The sequence below is a fragment of the Hemitrygon akajei genome, chromosome 13, assembly GCF_048418815.1.
Source record: "Hemitrygon akajei chromosome 13, sHemAka1.3, whole genome shotgun sequence".
NCBI classification, from domain to species: domain Eukaryota; kingdom Metazoa; phylum Chordata; class Chondrichthyes; order Myliobatiformes; family Dasyatidae; genus Hemitrygon; species Hemitrygon akajei.
Window position 1 is genome coordinate 109,955,334 of NC_133136.1, and position 20,237 is coordinate 109,975,570.

The window sequence follows — 20,237 nt, forward strand, 5'->3', positions numbered from 1 at the left end:
GTCTCTGGCTGAATGTACTCCTGTGCCTAACCAGTACATTATGGAGTGGATGGGAGTCATTGTCCAAGATGGCATGCAACTTGGACAGCATCCTCTTTTCAGACACCACTGTCAGAGTCCAGTTCCACCCCCACAACATCACTGGCCTTACAAATGAGTTTGTCACTCCCCTTTGTCCTCCTGCAGCATCCCTGCATCACTCCTCCTCTTCCTTCCCTGCATCATACATTGCCTCACTCCTATTTCTGCATCTGCCCTGCATCACTCCCTCCTTCTCCCTTCAGCCTCCCTGCTTTTCTCCCCCTCCCGTAACTTCCCTGCATCACTGCTCCTCCTGCAAATCCACCCTGCCATCACTCTATCCCCTACACTCCCATACTACCCATCCCCCCACCCCTTCCCATTTTGCTGGGACAAGCTCCCCACCGCCGCTAATATGGAATAATGCCCAAATAAGGAAGCGAGCGGACTGCACCATTCCGCCCGCCACCGGCGAGACTTCCCCGGGCGCAGAGCGGTTGATTCAGCCATTACTGCTGGGGCTGCGAGGGTCCGGTCGTGAAGGGGCGATCTCGCACCAAACGTGGCGGCGGCGGCGGCGGAGTCAACGCTGATTTGCTCGCGTGGCAAGCGGGGCCACTGGGCGGGCGGGCGGGGTTTGGCCAAGGGTCACCGCGGGCTCCCGCGGCCGCTGACTGGCTGAGAGAGCGGCTGCCTTTTGCCAAGGGCCCGGATGGTGCTCGGCTAGCCCGTCAGGCCGAGCTGCTGCCCGCTGGGCTCGGTGACCGAGTGAAGCGCAGCCGCACGATGCGCTGGCCCCCTCGGCCCGGCCGCAGCACCAGCTTCAACCTTTTTGCTCGGAGGTCGGCGGCGCAGCGATGTCTCAGCCCCTGAGGAGCAGCTGTCTCTGAAGCTGATGGCAAGCCGCGGGCAGCTGCTTTCTGCACTATGGCCACTCACTCCAGGTAAACAGGATGACCAACAACTGCTTTAACATCCTCGGTCACTCTGCTTTAGCTTTAACCTGGCGGCTGGAAACGTCCCTCAAAAATACACGGACTGGTAGTGAATGGACGAGTTAATGTAGTCGGTGGCGTGGGGGGAAAATTGTTGCAGACTGATTGAAGTTTGCTGTTTGAAATATCTATAGATTGGGAGATTTGTTGGTGATGGCCGCAGAGGGTTTTGTTAAAAGTTAAGAAACTTGTCACTTAGGCTGGGGGTAACAAAAAAGAAGAATTTCATTTTGTGTGTTAATCTGCCGATTTGGCAGAGGACAAATATACCAGAGTGAAAATTAATTGCTTTACTGTTCAGTCACACTATTTTAATCAATCGAAGTTGGATTATCACAGTAAAAACGGTTTTTATGACTTTTTGAATTCTCTGATCTAATTTGTGAAATTATGCAGGTACTGCAATGCAACCTGTTTCACTATTGTGTTTCTATTCGGGCATTTTCTGAACTAAGTAAGAAATTGGTCATTGTCTTTTTTGCCCCACCCCCAAACATTTTTCATCAAAATAATGCTGTATTTTTGGTCTGCAGGAATTATCCAAAAATGTGTTGGTGTTTTGGTATAAAACTAGTTTAATTAGAGAAGTACTTCCTGAAATATTTGTTATAATTTAAATAGTCTAAATCAGTTTTATAAGCTTGATTGTAGATTGTAGAGAAATGTTTAAGATCCTATTGGAACATAATAAGTCTTGTTGAGTTACTGTTAAATTCAATCATATTGCATAACTTCCTTTTTCTAGTTGTCTGCCCCATGATTATGCTTCTCATTTCTGTGTATATTTTTTCTTGCGCAATAATGCAATAACTGATCTCACAGGGGTTTTTTTTTACCTTAATTCCAACAATTTTTTTCATTTATTGCTTCCACTAATTGACGTTTCCTTTTAATACCAATCCTATATTTTTGAAGACTAAAACTCTTATAGTTTTTGTCAACTAGTAATTGAGCAGATGTGTTCATTGAAATGACGAATGTCTGTGTCTGAAGTGGATTGTTACAGTTTGGTACAGTTCTGAAGCTAGATCTGTCCGATATTTTTAACATTACATTAATTTATCTTTAGCTTACTCTTTTGAAATCTGTTTTAGTTTTAATTTTCACAAGAACCAAACTGAGACCATTTTGCAGTCTGAGCTGGATTCCAATTGTCATCCCAGAAATGAAAGAACAATCTGGTATCTCACAGTGTTGTCCAGACTCTTTCGCCTGGTCCAGAATTCCACTGCTCATTCAAAATATACAGTACATTTTAAATTGTGCTGCTTTAGAGCAATTATTTTTTAAATTTTCATGTATATTTAAGAACTATTAATTTCTCAAGCCGTGACTGCTGTGTAGCTGAAGTTGTTCTTCTGTATCTCTGAGTAGGGGTGGGAGGAATTAGCTGAGGTTTCAACTCTCATTTTTATCTAGTATTCCTTCCATTAATGGTATGTCTGTGTATGTGGACATCATACAGTAAGATTGGTACCAGCTGTGATTTTCCTTGGTGTTTATATGTTTGGATAATCATCTGTATGAATATTCAAATATATTTGATATAATTATTCAAATTTACGTATATTCACTAGTTCAAAGTGAAATTTATTATCAGAGTATGTACATGTCACCAGTTACAACCCTGAGATTTTTCAGCAAGCATACTTAACAAATCTTAGTATTACAATTAAATAGACAATTATTTTTTAAAACTCATTTTGGCATACTCATTGTTAGTGGTGCAGTAAAATAATTACAGCTTAATCTATATAACCTGGATCCTGTTGTATTTATTTGTTTTTTGATAAACAGTGCAGAATAGGCTCTTCCGGCCCAGCAATCCCAGATTTAATCCTAGCCTAATCACGGGACAAGTTACAATGACCAATCAACCTCTGGATGGATGTCTTTGGTCCGTGGGAGGATACCCACACAATCACAGGGAGAATGTACAAATTCCTTACTGGCAGCTACTGAAACTGAAGCCAGGTTGCTGGAACTGTGAAGTGTTAGGCTAACCACGGTTTATTTTTTGTTTATTGGTGTTGTTAATATATTACCTCTCCATTGGTTTGAGTGGTGAAGCTGGTTTGCATTGTAATTGTCCTACAAAGTTTATTGATCACAATACTATTTCATTGAGGAGGCAGTGAAACTTTGCTGTTGAGTGGGAACAGCGTGGTAATAGTTGGGTAGAATTGGAGCCTACCACTTTAACCAAGACTTAATTGCTTAATTATTGTCCATCAATGTTCTATTTTACATAGGTTTAGGACATGTGAGCACAAAGGAACATAAGAAACCGAGTTTTTCCTTTGATCTGGTGTAGTGGTCGCCAACCCGTCGATCGCGATCAACTGGTCTATCTTTGAGACTTTCCCAGTGGATCCCGAAAAAGAAAAAAAAATACACAAATACTGTTGAGAGATTGTTTCTGGGTTGCGGGGTTTTAGTTCCGTTCTTTCTGCCCAGTGCGCATGCGCATAGGTCCCCCGCCACGCACTACACAGTGTACTTCAGTGGTCCCCAACCACCGGGCCGCAAGGAAACGATATGAGTCAGCTGCACCTTTCCTCATTCCCTGTCACGCCCACTGTTGAACTTGAACACACGCGAGGTCATCAGTTGCCTAAACGCAGTGGATTACTGGCCGCCTCGCGCGGCCAGAGGGAAATGCCGTCACTACTGGCCTGGAGCGCGGGCAGATGGTCGCCATCTCTAAACCTGTTTAGCACGCAGAATGTTCGTGGGGAACCTGGTGCTAAAATATTTGCAGACGACCTAATTCGGGCTCAGGGTTTCGTAGGTAGCAGAGCAGCTACCGCGCTGTGATCTACTGAAACAAACTTTTGTCAGCTGATAGATCCTCCGGGGGGGGGGGGGGGGACACGCGTGCCCTCTCTCCGGACTGCGATCGCTGTGGCCCCGGTACGGGGACCTCTAGCCCTGACCTTGTTCTCTCATCCCACCCACAACCAGCCACACCTAGCCAAGGCAGTGGGGGAGCGGGAAGCTGCAGTTCGGGCCAGGAGGTTGTCTAATGAGGCAATGAAGCCCTCAAAACTGCTTTATTATCTTGAGTCCAAGTACCCCCTGAAAGACAAATGCGTTGAGTTTTGTGAGCGGAAAAAGCGTGAACAAGTGGGACAGTAGCTAAGTGCTGAGAGCCACGAAAACTAAAATGCGGAATAGACTGAACATAAGGAACCTGCTTCGAGTATCGCTGTATTCCGGTTGTGTTTAACACCCCCCCCACCATCAGCCGGTCCACAAGAATATTGTCAATATTAAACCGGTCCGCGGTGCAAAAAAGTGTGAGTACCCCTGGTGTTTATACATTATTTCTATTTCCCAGTTGCAGGGTTTTACTTCCAGTCTTTTCTGCCCCGGTGCGCATGCATGTAACTAATCGATCTGGGGTTGATCTCGCCTTTCACTAAGGCCGAGGTAGGGAATCTTGGGCTTAAAAAGGTTGGTGACCACTAATCAAGTGAATGTTGATCTAGTAATCTACTGCCACTTTGAACCCCTTGTTCAAATAAATGTCAAACTTTGCTTTGAGTATATCCATTATACCAGCTCCCACAGTTGTCTGTGAAGACATTTCAAAGATTCTTGGCCCTCTTAAGAGAAATTTATACTAGGCTGATGCTGGCTGGTGGTGTGGCATCAGCACTGGACTTCAAGGTGAATGGTCCCAGATTCGAATCCAGCTGGATCCTTGCATGCTTTCCATCCATGAACATAAGAAAATGGGAGCAGGAGTAGGCCATCTGCTCCACCATACAAAAAGATTGTGGCTGATCTGACCGTGGACTCATCTCCACCTACCTGCCTTTTCCTCAGAACCTTTAATCCAACCTGTCCATGCTGGGTTGAGCATCAAGCTAGCAACTCAGCCTCGTAAAAAGAAACAGACATATGCTAATAAAATAGCAAGGTTGCTTCCCGATACACCACACGGCACAGAAAGAAGCGACAGCAACAATATTGGGCAGAAGTAGATGACTTTCTTTTGAAACTGCACTCTCTCTCTCGTTCTAGATAGCTTCTAGGTGGCACAGTAGAGGAGCTGGTAGAGCCACTGCCTCACTGTGCCAGAAACCTAGGTTCATTCCTAACCTTGGATGCTCTCTGTGTGGCATTTGTACATTCTCCCTGTGACTACATGGGTATCCTCCCACACTCCGAAGTGGGATGTTCAGTGGGTTAGTTGAGCACTGTAAATTGCCACTAGTATGTTGCTGAGCAGCAGAATTTGGGAGAGTTGCTGAGAAGATGTGGAGCATTTTAAAAATGGGATCAATGTAGATGAGTTTCTGTATATATCCACCCAGTCAAAGTACATTTATTATCAAAGTATGTATACATTACACAGCCTTGAAATTTGACTCCTTACAGGCAGCCACAAAACAAAGAAACCCCAGCGGAACCTATTTAGAAAAGAAAACTGTCAAACATCCAGTTTGCAGAGAGAAAAAAACAAATCATGCCAACAGTAAAAGCAGGACTTAAGTTTTACAAAAGCCACGAAGCTAGGCATCAGAGCAGGCCACAGCATCAGTTCAGCACAGAGCTGAGTAAGAGTGATATATTTTCCATTAAGGTTATCACTCATTCTTCACTATTCAATAGATTACAGGCCCATCATTCTTGTGCCAACCCTCAATCCCAGAAAATGATCTACTCAACCTTTTGTGCACTGTGTTCAGTGCAGGATCGTCCTTCCTTAAATTGGAGGGTGGAGCTGCACGCAGCCCCCTGATTATCTTGCAATAAGGGGAGGATTCCTTTTGTCTTCCAAGTTACTGTAGAAACAAATGAGGGCAGAGCAATGTGATAAACAGAATGCTAGGTGCTTGCCTCCTCAGATGCAGTACTCTTCTTCTAAATTCAAGCACTTGCAGTCTCTTTTGTTTTCTGTTCGCCACATCAAGACAATATTTGAAAGGTAAACCTAGAGCTATAAGGGTAGAAAATAGGGAGTAGGCCAGGGGTTTTTGCATTGCAATAGGTCTGTAATGCACTGGGTAACACAACTATTGATTCCAGAGCATAACTGATGCTGACCTAAATGGGATAAAACCAATGATATGTGACTCTAGAGAGCCTGTAATACTTTATTTTTTTACCAATCCAAATGCAATTGCATACAATGCTAAAGTACTGTGTACAAAGAGGGAAACATTTTATCAAATACATTTCATATTGTAAATATTTATTGTAATTTTAAAACAGTGACACCTTTTAGGAGGAGTTTAATATAATCTAAACTGGTCTGTACAATATGCCAAAGTAAATGTTGATTTAATTTTACTTGGTCAGTTCAAGCTCCACCAGCCGTTGCTAGCTAGTAATATTGAACTGCTCACATTCTGTGATGCCAATTACCACCTTACATTAGGATGTAAAAGGAAAATACTAAAAAAAAATTGGTAAAGGCATATATGTATTGCAGATTGGGGGGGGGGGTGGTAGAGTTGTAATAGTGGAAAAGGAAATGGTAGAAAACAAACAAATATTTTGTCTGTTTTCATGGAATAAATGACCAACCAGAAACATGAGATTCTGCAGATGCTAGAAAATCCAGAAATACTGGAGAAATAAGTGTTTACAAGAATGAAGAATTATTAGTGAAGAAATGGCAGCAGAGATGTTGAAGAGGCTAAAAATCAATAAATCTGAAGATTACAAGTTCAGTCAGTGTAGGATGTACAGAGATGGTCTAGAATGTGATCTTGCTATTCAAGAATGGAGGGAGTAAAAAAATTGGGAACTACTGATTTTCTTTAGTCACTTATCCATAGCATGGATAATGTTGGAATTTATTAAGAAAAATAAATTAGCAAAACACCAAGAAAAAAGGCAATGGAATTGAAGCAACACATACAAAATGTTGGAGTTACTCAGCAGGCCAGGCAGCATCTATGGAAAAGAGTACAGTCAACGTTTTGGGCTGAGACCTTTCAGCAGGACTGACTCAGGCTACATCCACACGAGACCGGATAATTTTGAAAACATCGGTTTCGCGTAAAAACAATAGGTGTCCACACTATGCATTTTTGAAAATATCTCTGTCCACATTGAAACAGATTTCGGCGAATCTCCTCCTGCTGCGCATGCGCAGGACACATCTACCGCAAACAAGCGACATGTTTGGTGTCAAATCTCACCGTAAAAATGCGCGTTTGTGTAGTTACAGACTAGAAAAACTTAAAATGACGGACAGCTGTTGGCTCTCGCGCAGGAGAACTTAAAACTAAAAAAACAAATACTGGAGTGTACGGAGGCAACCGACAGGGAATTCATGACCCGGCTGACGACGAACATTGAAAAACTGGCTAACTCTGTTGCATTAATAAAGCCCCTTGTTAAATGTATAAAACATGTCTGCATCAGTGTTATCTTGTATTTCCATACAATGTTACATTAGGCTGTTACACATCTATTGTCAGAGAAGTACTTGCATAAATAGGTAAACCACCTTCATACGAGCAAGGACAGAAAACAGGGCAAAGTGAGTATGCTTATTTATTCAGTAAGTTATGGGTCAAAGTATTTGGTGATTACATTTCTAACTCTTCTGGCTTCAGTCTCATTGCCGTCTGTTCTGAAATTGTTAGGTTGCGTTCAAGAAAACAATGAAATAGCGCGCTGCCATCTGACAGTGTTTTCAAAAGTCTCCTGTTACTCCATCCACACTGATCTGCCCAAGCAGCGTTTTCAAAAATACCCACCCTGGAAAGCGTTTCTGAAAAGCTCCGGTTTCAGGGGACGAAAACGCCATTTTAGTGTGGACGGAGGGTAAAAACGAAGAGAAAAAGCTTTGGTTACGAATTTATACGGCGTAGTGTGGGTGTAGCCTCAGAGTTAGAAGATGGGGGAGGGGAGAAAGAAACACAAGGTGATAGGTGAAACTGGAAGGGGGAGGGGTGAAGGAAAGAGCTGGAATGTTGATTGGTGAAAGAGATACAGGGCTGGAGAAGGGAGAATATGATAGAAGAGGACAGAAGGACATGGAATAAAGAAGATGGGGAGGAGCACCAGAGGGAGGTGATGGGCAGGTAAGATGAAAGAGGAAATGGGGAATGGTGGGGGGGGGGCCATTATTGGAATTTTGAAAAATTGACATTGATGCCATCAGGTTGGAGGCTACTGGCTACCCAGACGGAATATAAGGTGTTGCTGCTCCAATCTGAGTGTGGCCTCAGTGCTACAGTAGAGGAGGTCATGGACTGGCATGTCGGAATGGGAAGTGGAATTAAAATCGGTGGCCACTGGGTGATCCGCTTTTTCTGGTGGAATGAGCATAGGTGTTGGGCGAAGCAGTCTCCCAATCTATGTCAGATCTCACCAACGTACAGGAGGCCGCACCAGATACGGTAGATGACCCCAGCAGACGCGCAGGTGAAGTGTTGCTTCACCTGGAAGGACTGTTTGGGCCCCTGAATGATAGTGAGGGAGGAGGAGTAGGGGCAAGTGTAGCACTTGTTCAGCTTGTGAGGATAAGTGCCAGGACGGAGATCAGAGGGGGGAAACAAATGGACAAGGGAATCGCATTGGGAGTGATCTCTGTGGAAAGCAGAAAGTGGCAGGGGGTGGAGAAGTGCTTGGTGGTGGGATTCTGTTGGAGATGGCGGAGGTTCTAAAGAATTATGTGCTGGACACGGAGGCTGGTGAGGTGGTGGGTGAAGACAAGAGAAATGCTCTCCTTGGTGGTGTGGCGGGAGGATGAGGTGGAAATGGAAGAGACGCGGTTGAAGGCAGCGTTGATGGTGGAGGAAGTAGCACCAATACAGTCGGTGGTGTAGTGTAGGAAAAGTTGGTGAGTGACGCCGCCGCAGACTTGGAGCATAGACTGTTCCATGTAGCTGACAAAATGGCAGACATGGCTGGGACCCATGACTACACCTTTTGTTTCAATGAAGTGGGAGGCGCCAAAAGAGAAATTATTGAGGGTGAGGACAAGCTCTGCCAGATGGAGGAGAGTGAGTGGTGGTGAAGGGGAATTGGTTGGGTCTGGTGTCCAGAAAGAAATGGGAGAACTTTGAGACATTTGGTAGGGGATGGAGGTATATAGGGATTGGACATCCATGGTGAAAGTAAGATGCTTGGGGCCAGAGAACTTGGAATTTTTGGAAAGATCAATAGCATGTGAAGTGTCATGGATATAGGTAAGAAAGGACTAAACCGGGGGGATGAAACTGAATCGAGGTATGCAGAGATGAGTTCATTGGGGCAGGAACGAGCAGAAACAAAGGGTCTACCTGGACAAGCAGGTTTGTGGATCTTGGGTAGGAGGTCGAAATGGAAGGTGCAGGGCTGAGGGAACTATGAGGTTGCTGGCAGTGGATGGGAGATCCCCAGAATTAATAAGGATGGTGATGGTGTGGGAAACAATGGCCTGGTGCTCCTTAGTTGGATCATTTTCAAGGGGTAAGTAAGAGGAGGTGCCCATAAGACATGGGAGCAGAATTATGCCTTTCAGCCCATCAAGTCTGCTCCACCCTGGGATCCCACTCACCCCATACACCTGCCTTCTCGCCATATCCTTTGATGCTCTGACTGATCAGGAAATAATCAACTTCCGCCTTTAATATACCCACGGATTTGGCCTCCACCGCTGTCTGTGATAGAGCATTCCACGGGTTTGCTACTCTCTGGCTTAAAAAAAATTCGACCTTACCTCTATTCTAAAAGGTCAACTCTCAATTTTGAGGCTGTGCCCTCTAGTTCTGGATACCCCCAACATAGGAAACATTTTCTCCACATTCACCCTATCTAAATTCCAGTGAGTACAGGCCCAAAGCTGCCAAACACTCCTCATGTGTTAACCACTTCATTCCCGGAATCATCCTCTTCAACCTGCTTTGGACTTTCTCCAATAACACCACATCTTTTCTGAGATAAGAGGCCCAAAATCGTTGACAGTACTCCCAAGTGTGGCCTGATTACTGTCATATAAAGGCTCAGCATTAGCTCCTTGCTTTTATATTCTATTCCCCTCGAAATAAATGCCAACATTGTATTTGCCTTCTTTACCACAGATTCAACTTGTAAATTAACCTTCTGGGAGTCTTGCATGAGGACGCTTAAGTCCCTCTGCTTGGTCCTTTTCTCCATTTAGACAATAGTCTGCACTATTCCTTTTACCAAAATGCATAATCATAAATTTCCCAACATTGTATTCCATCTGCCACTTTTTTGCACATTCTTCCATTTTGTCTAAGTCCTGCAATCGCATTGCTTCCTCAGCACTACCTACCCCTCCACCAATCTTTGTATCATCCACAAACTTTACCACAAAGCCATCAATTCCATTATCCAAATCATTGACAAACAATGTGAGAAGCAGTGGTCCCAATACTAGCCCCAGAGGAACACCACCAGTTACCAGCAGTCAACCAGAAAAGGCCCCTTTTATTTCCACTCACTGCCTCCTGCCTGTCAGCCGTTCCGCTATCTATGCCAGTATCTTTCTTGTAATGCCATAGGATTTTATCTTGTTAAGCAGACTTGTGTGTGGCACCTAATCAAGCGCCTTCTGAAAATCCAAGTAAATGGCATCCACTTCCTCTCCTTTGTCCACTCTGCTTGTTACTTCCTCAAAGAACTCTAACAGATTTGTCAGGCAAGATTTCCCTTTACAGAAACCATGTTGACTTTGACTTATTGTCTCCAAGTACCCCAAAAGCTCATCCTTAATAATAGAGTCCAACACTTTCCCAACCACTGAGGTTAAGCTAACTGGCCTATAATTTCCTTTCTTTTGCTTTCCTCTCCTCTTAAAGGGTGGAGTGACATTTGCAATCTTCCAGTCCTCTGGGACCATGCCAGAATCAAGTGATTCTTGAAAGATCATGACCAATGCATCATCCGTTATGTATTCAGCAACCTCTCTTAGGACTCTGGGATTTAGTCCATCTGGCCCAGGTGATTTATTCACCTGAAGACTTTTCCATTTGCCTAGCGCTTTTTCCTTTGTAAGAGCATTGGCACTCACTGCTGCTCCCTGGCCCTCACAGACTTCTGGCACACTGCTAGTGTCTTCCACGGTGAAGACAGATGCAAAGTACCCATTAAGTTCATCTGCCATTTCTTTGTCCCCCATTACTACCTCAGCAGCATCATTTTCCATTGGTCCAATATCAACTCTGACCTCCCTTTTACTCTTTATATAACTGAAAAAAACTTCTGGTATTTTGCTTTATATTATTGGCTAGTCTGCCCTCATTTCATCTTTTCCCTTGTAGCTTTTTTTAGTTGCCTTTTGTTGGATTTCAAAAGCTTCCCAATTATCCAACTTCCCACTCACTTTTGCTACCCTATATGCCCTTTCCTTGGCTTTTATAAAGTCCTTAACTACTTTTGTCAGCCTCTGCCATTTGAGAACTTCTTACTCTATGGGACGTATCTATCCTGCGCCTTGTGAATTATTCCCAGAAACTTCAGCATCTCTGCTGTGCCATTATTTCTGCCGGTACCCTCTTCCGATCCACCAGGGCAAGCTCCTCTCTCATGCCTCTGTAACTCCCTTTATTCCATTGTGATACTGATACATGTGACTTGTGTTTCTCCATCTAAATTGCAGTATGAATTCAGTCATATTATGATCACTGCCTCCGAAGGGATTCTTTACATTAAGCTCCCTAATAAGATCAGGGTTTATTGCACAGCACCCAATCTAAGATGGCCTTTTCCCTAATAGGCTCGAGCATAAACTGCTCTAAAACGCAGTCTTGTAGGCATTCAACAAATTCCCTCTCTTACGATCTGACACTAACCTGATTTTTCCAATCCTTTTGCATATTGAAGTCACCTATTAGCATTGTGTCATTATCTTTATTACATGCCCTCTCCAACTCCCTTTGCAATCTCAACCCCATCTCTTGGCTACTATTTGGAGGCCTGTATATGGTTCCCATAATGTTTTTTTACTCTTGCAGTTTATTAACTCCATCCACAAAGATTCAACAGAGAAGTAGGGAAGACATAACCTATGAAAGGGAAGTCTCTGAAGATGTTAATTATAGAAGGGACTGGGGTGAACCAGTGAATGTTTATTTACAGAATGATCAGATGATCAAATAACAGTTGTATAGCATTGAAAATGGCATGCCTATCTGTGCTAGTTCCGCTTGCCTATATCAATTCAATGTCCCTCTTTGTCTTGCTCATTCATGCTCTTATTTAGATGCCTCTAACTAATGTTAGTGTTCTTACATCCACTAGCACCTCAAGCAAATCAGATAGCAGTTACTCTTTGTGAAAAATTTAAACCACACCCATCTCATCTTGCACTTGTACTCCTCAGTATTAGACAACTCTACCATGGGAAACAGATTCTGGCTGTCTAATCTATCTATACTTCATTGACGCCTCTCTTTGAAATCATTAATATGCAACAGAGAACCCAGCACCGATCCCTTTTGCACACCGCTGGAAAAACAATCCTCTACTACCACCCTCTGTCTCCTATCACCAATCTAATTTTGTAAAAAAATTGGTAGTTCAGCCTGGATCCTATGTGCTATAACCTTCTGGACCAGCCTATCATGTGGAAGCATGTCAATAATACCATAAATAACATCTACTACTCTACCTTCATTGAAACTCTTTGTAGCTTCCACAAAATTCTGAGTTACAGGACATGATTTCCCATGTGGAGAGTCATGCTCACTATCCCTAATTATTCCATGCCTTTTGAATTGCAAATAAATGTTTCTTAGAATCCCTTCCAATCTTCACACCACTGAAATGAGGCTGACTAGTCTGTAGTTCGCTGGATTACCCCTGCCCTCTCCTTAAATAAAGGCACAGTACTAACTGTCCTGCAGTCTTGGGGTTCTTTACCTATGGCTAACAAAATCACAAAAATCTTAGCCCCAGCAAGTGCTTCCCTTGCTTCCTGTAAAATCTAGGTGCATCTAGTCTGACCCCAGGGATTTATCCACCTTTATTCATTTCAGGGCTTTCAATATTACCCCTTTTGTATCATTGATGTGCTCTAGATCCTCTTCCCTGTTCTCACTGGTCACCATGTTCTTCCCTCTAGTAAGTACAGATGAGAAGTATTCATTTAATACCTTATTCATGTTCTGTGACTGACTAGCTGTCTACCCTACTTAGCGAATTTTTTAAGGTGATCATTTATATTATCTGCTAGGACTACTTCATGGCTCCATTTTTGCCCAACTAATTTCCTTCTCAAATGTACTTCTGCAACCCTTTTCTCTTCAAGAGGTAGCTGCTTATACCTGACAAATGCCTCCCTTTCCTGACCAGATCCTCAATATCCCTTGTCAGCCAAGCTCTGCTAAGAGTGAACAGTAAGGTTAGATCATGTGGAAATAGGGATAACACACAGGCAAAGAATTAAGATTTGGTTTACAGGCAGAAAGCAAAGATCAAGACTAACTCAGTCTTTGTCGAGCTGTAATCAGCCAGGGACAACAGGGATTGCTACTTCCATCTCAGCTATTCCAACCTCTGTCAGCAATTTGGCTGAGTGGACTTTTGCTGATGATACAAAACTAGGTGCAGTTGTGACAGGGAAGAGGATCTAAATAGCCTTTAAGGCTTTAAGCCAGGTGGTTGGATGAGAATGTGACGGATGGAATCTGTTATAGGAAACTTGCAATGTCATTCACTTCAGCCCACATAACAGAAGAGCAAATGTTGAAAGTTTGTGAAATGACATTCAAAGACATCACTTTATCCTTGTCTTGAAGTCACTGCAAACTGGCATGCAGAGGCACCAACAATTTAGAAGGCAGTTGGTACATTGCCTGTGGAACACCTAGACGATAGCAAAGCATACATCAGGTTGCTGTTCATCAATTATAGCTCTGCGTTCCACATCATCATCCCCTCAGTATTAATCACCAAGCTTCAAAAGCTGAGTCTCTGCAACTGGGTCCTCAACTTCCTTATTGGAAGACCATGTTCAGTATGGATTGGTAATAACATCTCTTCCTCATTCTCACTGATGCCTGTAAGGAGTTTGTATGTTTTACCTGTGACTGCGTAGGTAGGTTAATTGGTCATTGTAAATTGTCCTGTGATCATGCTGGGATTAAATTGAGGATTGCTGGGTGGCACAGCTTGAAGGGCCAGAAGGGCCTGTTCTATGATGTATCTCAAATATTTAATCAATGCAGACCACACCTCAAGGGTACGTACTTAATCCTGTGTTCTGATCTATGCTCATGATTGTGTAGCCAAGTATAGCTAAAATGCCATCTATAAATTCACTATTGTTGGTAAGATCTCAGATGGCAATGAGGAGGCGCATAGGAATGAGATAGTTCACTTGGTTAAGTGGTATTGCAGCAACAACCTTGCACTCGACTTAAGTAAGAGGAAGTTGGGAGATCACAGACCCGTCCCCATTGAGGGGTCAGCAGTGGAAAGGATGAGCAGCTTCAAGTTCTAGATGTCAACATCTTAAAGATCTTAATATTGTTATTCTGGGCCCAGTGCATTAATATCTTCATAAAGAAAACACATCACTGGCTCTAATTTATTAGGAGTTTGAGGAGTTAGCAATTTGGCAAATACCCTCCTTTCCCACCCCTACTCGTTGCTTTCTGTAGGGATGACTCTCTATGTGATTCCCTTGTCCATTCATCCCTCCCTTCTGATCTACCACCTGGCATTTATCCCTGCAAGTGGAACAGATGCTACACCTGCTCTTACCTCTCCTCCCTCTCCACTGTCCAGGTCCACAAACAGTCCTTCCAGTTGCCTTGACACTTCACCTGCAAGGTTGTCAAGCACATAATGGTGGCTCCCATTGTAGTGCAACCCAATGTGATTGGGGAAACTATTTGGCGAGCACCTTTGCTCCATCCGTTGTAAAAGGCGGCCACCTATTTCAATTCGGCTTCCTATTTCCATTCTAATGTGTCAGTCTGTGGCTGCCTCTACTGCCAAGATGAGGCCACACTCGGGTTAGAAGAGCAACACCTCGTATTCCGTCTGGGTAGCCTCTGACCTGATGGCATTAAGATCAATTTCTTTAACATGTAGTAATTTCTCTCTCCTCTCTCTTCTCTCTTTTTTCATTATCCATTCTGTTACTCCTCTCACCTCTTCTCCTCACCTGCCCCTCCTCATTTTCTTTCTTCCATGTCCACTGTTCTCTCCAATCAAATACCTTTTACCTCTTCCACCTTTCGCCTCTCAACTTCTTACTTTATCCTGCCCACCTCCACACCTTCTTTCCTCCCCACCTGGTTTCACCCAGTCAAAACACAAAAATACAACTGCAGATGCTGTGGATCAAAGAATACGTACACAACGCTGGAAGAACTCAGCAGGTCAGGCAGCATCCGTGAGAAAAGAGTAACCAACGTTTCGGGCTGAGACGGTCTCAGCCCGAAACGTTGGCTACTCTTTTCTCACGGATGCTGCCTGACCTGCTGAGTTCTTCCAGCGTTGTGTACGTATTCTTTGGTTTCACCCAGTACCTGCCAGCCTGTACTCTGCCCCACCTTATTCTTGCTTCTTCCTCACCCCTCCCCCCACTTCCTTTCTAGTCCTGATAAATTATCTTGGCCTGAACCATTGACTGTTTGTTGCTGGCTGACTTGCTGAGTTCCTCCAGCATCTTTTGTATAACAGTATTTCTAATATTTTGGTGATCAGGAGCATGGCGTTAATATGCTAGTATTCTTTAATTTTTAAAACTGTAATGCAGCCACTGAGATGGAGTTGAGCAGTCCACTGGTGAACTGCCAGATGTTTGGATGAGAGACAATGGATTCTGCATACATACAGGCCACTAAATCTTGCCTTTCTTTGTGTTCTTAAAGACTGGGCTGTTTTAAAATGATCTGGTTTTGTGGTACCATTATTGATACCTTGAAGGTACATTCTAGACATCAATTTTAAAATGAAACTGACCTTTGAAAAGAATTTGCATTGTTAATTGGCAGTTCGTAGCGATGATTTGAGAGTTTTTTTTTGCTGGTGCAGATTTAAGCATGTTTTTGCTGTTTTCTTAGAACTAGTTCAGTCCTGTTCTCCAATGCTGAACTCAAAGTATTCCATCTATTTTTAAGGTTAGTCTAATAATTTCAGATAAGCTGGTAAGGCCATGTAGTAGTTGTTAATTATCAATGTGCAGTGCATTGGAAGATGACTCATGTTTTTGATTGTATTAAAAGTTTGTATAAATCAACAATACTTTTTATTTAAGGTATACATTTAAAGTAATATATAACTGCAGGCTATGTGTGCAATTATAAAGTACCTTATATTGAAATCACAGTGCAGTTCTGATATTACTTGGGCAAGCATATCTTCCTTTCTTGTGATTATTGACACAGCAATGGTCCCAGTATTTTATCAGTCCTGATGAAGGGTCTCGGCCCGAAATGTCGACTCTGTATTCCCATCTATTGATGCTGTGTAACCTGCTGACTTTCTCCATCATATTGTGTGTATTAATAATTGCTAACTCAAACTTGGGTTGTAAGTCAGAATTTATTTGCCATTTAAGTTTGGAAAATCTTGATTCCAGCATGCGCACATTTTCATTTTTTTTCCCTGTATAACCTCGTCAGTTACAGAGCAATTTGTGCTGCAGTTACTAATCTAGTGCTGGTTGGTGTAGTATCTATTTTAACTAGACCAGATCTGTGAGTTTGAACTTGGTTCATGCATATCATGTGTACTCGGTTTCTTTCCAAGTGGTTAAAGTTTAAATATCTGAATGGTGTAGGCGGTTCAACTCACATTTTGCAAACATTTAGCTCAATCTGTTTTTTTTTTAAGTTTACAAGTGGTCCAAGGGGCTCCCAGGGCACTTTTAAATTCTTCTTTAAAACCAAACTGACATTATAAATTGCATTATGAGAAAATGAAGTAGTGTAAATACTCCCCACTGCTCCTGGGAATATGTCTGTGCAGTTGTTTTGTGACTTTAGTATTGGATGAAGTTGGCAAATACTACTTGTACTGTTGTGTAAATAATGGACTGGTTGTACTGTATTTCTTCAATATTTAGTGGAATTGCCTTGCACAGCAGTGAGCAAGTGTGCATTTCATAATATTCAACAGGCAGTGTGGAGAACTTCTCTTTAAAGATACTTAACATTGTCTCTCAGATAGACTTTCTTTGTATTTGCTTGCCCCAGATCATAAACCATATAGAGGTTTGTAAAAATAGTGTTCAGATGGAGAAAAAAAATTAAATGGACAAGAAAGTTGAAATAAAATCATAAAGTATTGGGACTATATTACAACTCTGTAAAGACAGGGTTTAAATCTAATCACTGAGTTTAAGTATTAATTTGCAAATTCTTATTCTTACAGATGGCACATCATTTGCACATCCAAAATTTGTATATGTTATTTACACTGTATCTTATGGTATTTTCTCTCCTTCCCCTTTCTGATTTGACTAGTGTGCACCTGCAGTGACCAAAAGGGAAAAGTTGATTTGCTTCAAGCTTACGAGTTTTCTTTAGACTAAAAATGTGCTACATTTTGGTTTTCTTCTCTGTGGATCCCAACCTTAATTGAATGAACATCAGGTGTGCCTCGTGGTTCGACTAGTGTTCTTTGTTGGTGGTCCAGTTCATTGAATCTTCTCAATGCTTCTCCTTTTCCTTTTTTTCCCTCCATCTGTAAACATTTGCACAGAATAAGGGAGAGAAGCCTGAAACTGTCTGTAAGGAGTTTATACGTTCTTCCCGTGACAATGTGGGTTTCCTCGCACGTTCCAAAGATGCATGGGTTAGTAGGTCAACTAGTCACATAGGTGTAATTGGGTGGCATGGGATCGTTGTACTGGAAAGGCCTGTTACTGTGCTGGATCTCTTTTTTTTTGGGGAGTGGGGATAAAAAAAGTAAATCGAACAGTAAGACAGATGGATACTATGGGTGCTGGAAATCTTGAAATGAAAACACAAGGTGCTGGAAACTCTCATGTCAGTCAGCATCAGCAGAACAACAGAGCCAGCATATAACCAGTATATTTATTGGGCTGCAATATGTGAATACTGGCTTCCTACCTGGAAATAACACCCACACTAGTAAGTCCTTAGGGACCGTGCCAAACTTCCTTTGGAATTTGGCAATACTTCCAGTGAGTGAGTCCTTCATGTTGCTGGTCTCATCAGTGTGTGGTAAGTTACATAAAAGCTGAAAACCATGAATGTGTATTGATTAATGACATTCTCTCTTTTGCTTCCCTTAGCCACTTGGAAAAGCTGTTGACAGATCAGCCGTTAGTAAATTAGCTCTGCCAATCCAACTCCTTCTGACCCAAAGTTAAAGCAATTAATGATAATTTCAACAGGCCAAGTATTTTTAACTAATTCTGATTTGAATTTCACATCCAAGTTTCTGTATGGTGCTTCTAAGGAAAATAAATGAATGAATGCTTGTGTGATTTTATTTTTCTTTCCAGCATAGATTCAGAGGTTATGTTCCAAGTCCTTCTCCCAAATCCTAGTAATTGATGTCACCACATCCACTTCCTGAAAGTAACATCAATTAAAGTGTTGGACTACAAGCTTTATGCTGCAACTAAATAGTATTTACAATCTACCATCATGTAGATGCCAAATATTTTCAAGTTTATCTCATTGTTTCTTTGCAGTTCCTCTTCATTGTTAGCTATAACTATAAATTTTTAGGAAGGGTTTGCACTGGTTTGCATTCTTTCAGTCTTCCTTTCTTTCAGTGTATTTTGTTCCAGATTAATTTCTTGGAACAATATTCATTACATCTGTGTTGTACAGTAAACTTCTGCTTCATTAACCAAAACACTTAGGTGCATGAATATTACCATTGTGTTGAGCATGAATTTTGTCGGTGGTTGGGTGCTGCTCCCAACTAGCATCTGCTGTACACCACTTAACTGCTAAAGGTGGAAGGCCTTACAAAATATTATTAATACAAGTTTGTTGTTTTAATCCTTGATCTAAATAAGGGTAACTTTATCGATTTCTTTTTTTAAAAATGAAGCACTTTAGAATCTAAAGTGGTATAACTGGTTTGAAGTAAAATGTTGAGAATATTAACACAGTCCATGCAGGGTGTTATTAGCCACTTAACCTCATTCTGATTCAGGAGGGCCAAGCTGCAGAATAGTTTCACCCATGAGTCTGATATTTGATAATAGAAGAGAAACAAAAAAGCAAAATATGTGTAGATCAAGGTTCTGTAGCTAATAAGCATGTAGATTTTTACAATCAGTTCATCTCTCAGTAGTATCAAAAGTATATACGCTTTTATTTTCCATTATATGATGTATTGTTTTGTTGAGGCAGAAACATTCTGGAGAAGTCTAGGTTAAGTCCAGAACTCAAAGCTTATAATCATTCTAAATTTTAATTTTCTTCTTAACCTTATAAAACCTTTTCATCAAGTAACCACTAATATCAAATAACTTCTACACTATACCTTAACCTATTTGTGCTAAAATCTTGCCAATGAATTTCAATTATGATATCACATTTTTATTTAAAATTAAACTACACTAAGCCCTGATTATTTACAAAGGACAGAAGGTATGGACTGCCCATGGGTAACAGAATAATAAGGGTATTGATAAGGCCCGAGAAATGACATCAAGGCTGTAATGAAATGCAGCGACCATATCCTGTCATGGGTATAACAACTTCTGTGTAAGTTTCAGTTTGTTCCAAGTATGTTATAAGCAGCCTGGACCCAAATCTGACTTTTAGCTACCCATAATCCCAAGCCTCCCACCAGTCACACTTCAAATTTAAATTTATTGTCTTTCAACTGTTTACAAGTATACCACTAAGTTAAACAATGTTCCTTCAGACCAATGTGGATAACATGCAACTCACACAACACCTAAGCTAATAATACCACAAATAAATTAACAAGTAATAAAGTACCTTTTGCAACACAAGTTTTAAAAAAAATAAACAGAATAATGCTACTGGCACTACTTACATGATGAGATCTGGGTAGTGGCAGGGAGTTCAGTAGTCTTGGTCTGAGGTAAGAAGCTGTTTCCAATTTTAACAGTCCTTGTCCTAATGTTATAATACCACCTCCCTGATGTTAGGGGTTAGTGAGATTATTGGATAGATGGAAAAGGTTACTGACATTGCTAAGGGTCCTACATATGTAGCGCTCCTGATAAATATCTCAGATGGGTGGAAGAGAGACCTGATCATTGTCTCAGCAGTCCTCACAATCCTTTGTAGGGACTTGTGGTCAGATGCCTTGCAATCCCCATACCAGACA

The 20,237-nt window shown here is 42.0% G+C and overlaps 1 protein-coding gene across 3 annotated transcripts in view; it reads left to right on the top strand.

The window, feature by feature from the left end:
• Positions 1 to 623: 623 nt before the first annotated feature.
• Positions 624 to 20,237, top strand: part of LOC140738124 (AF4/FMR2 family member 1-like) — a 149,647-nt gene continuing 130,033 nt past the window's right edge. The window contains exon 1 of one of the 3 annotated variants that reach the window (XM_073065271.1): positions 624 to 965. In XM_073065271.1, coding sequence (XP_072921372.1) covers positions 917 to 965 — 49 coding nt within the window. In that variant the 5' untranslated portion in view covers positions 624 to 916. The remainder of the gene's footprint in view (positions 966 to 20,237) is intronic. The other 2 variants (XM_073065270.1, XM_073065272.1) reach the window with 2 other exon arrangements.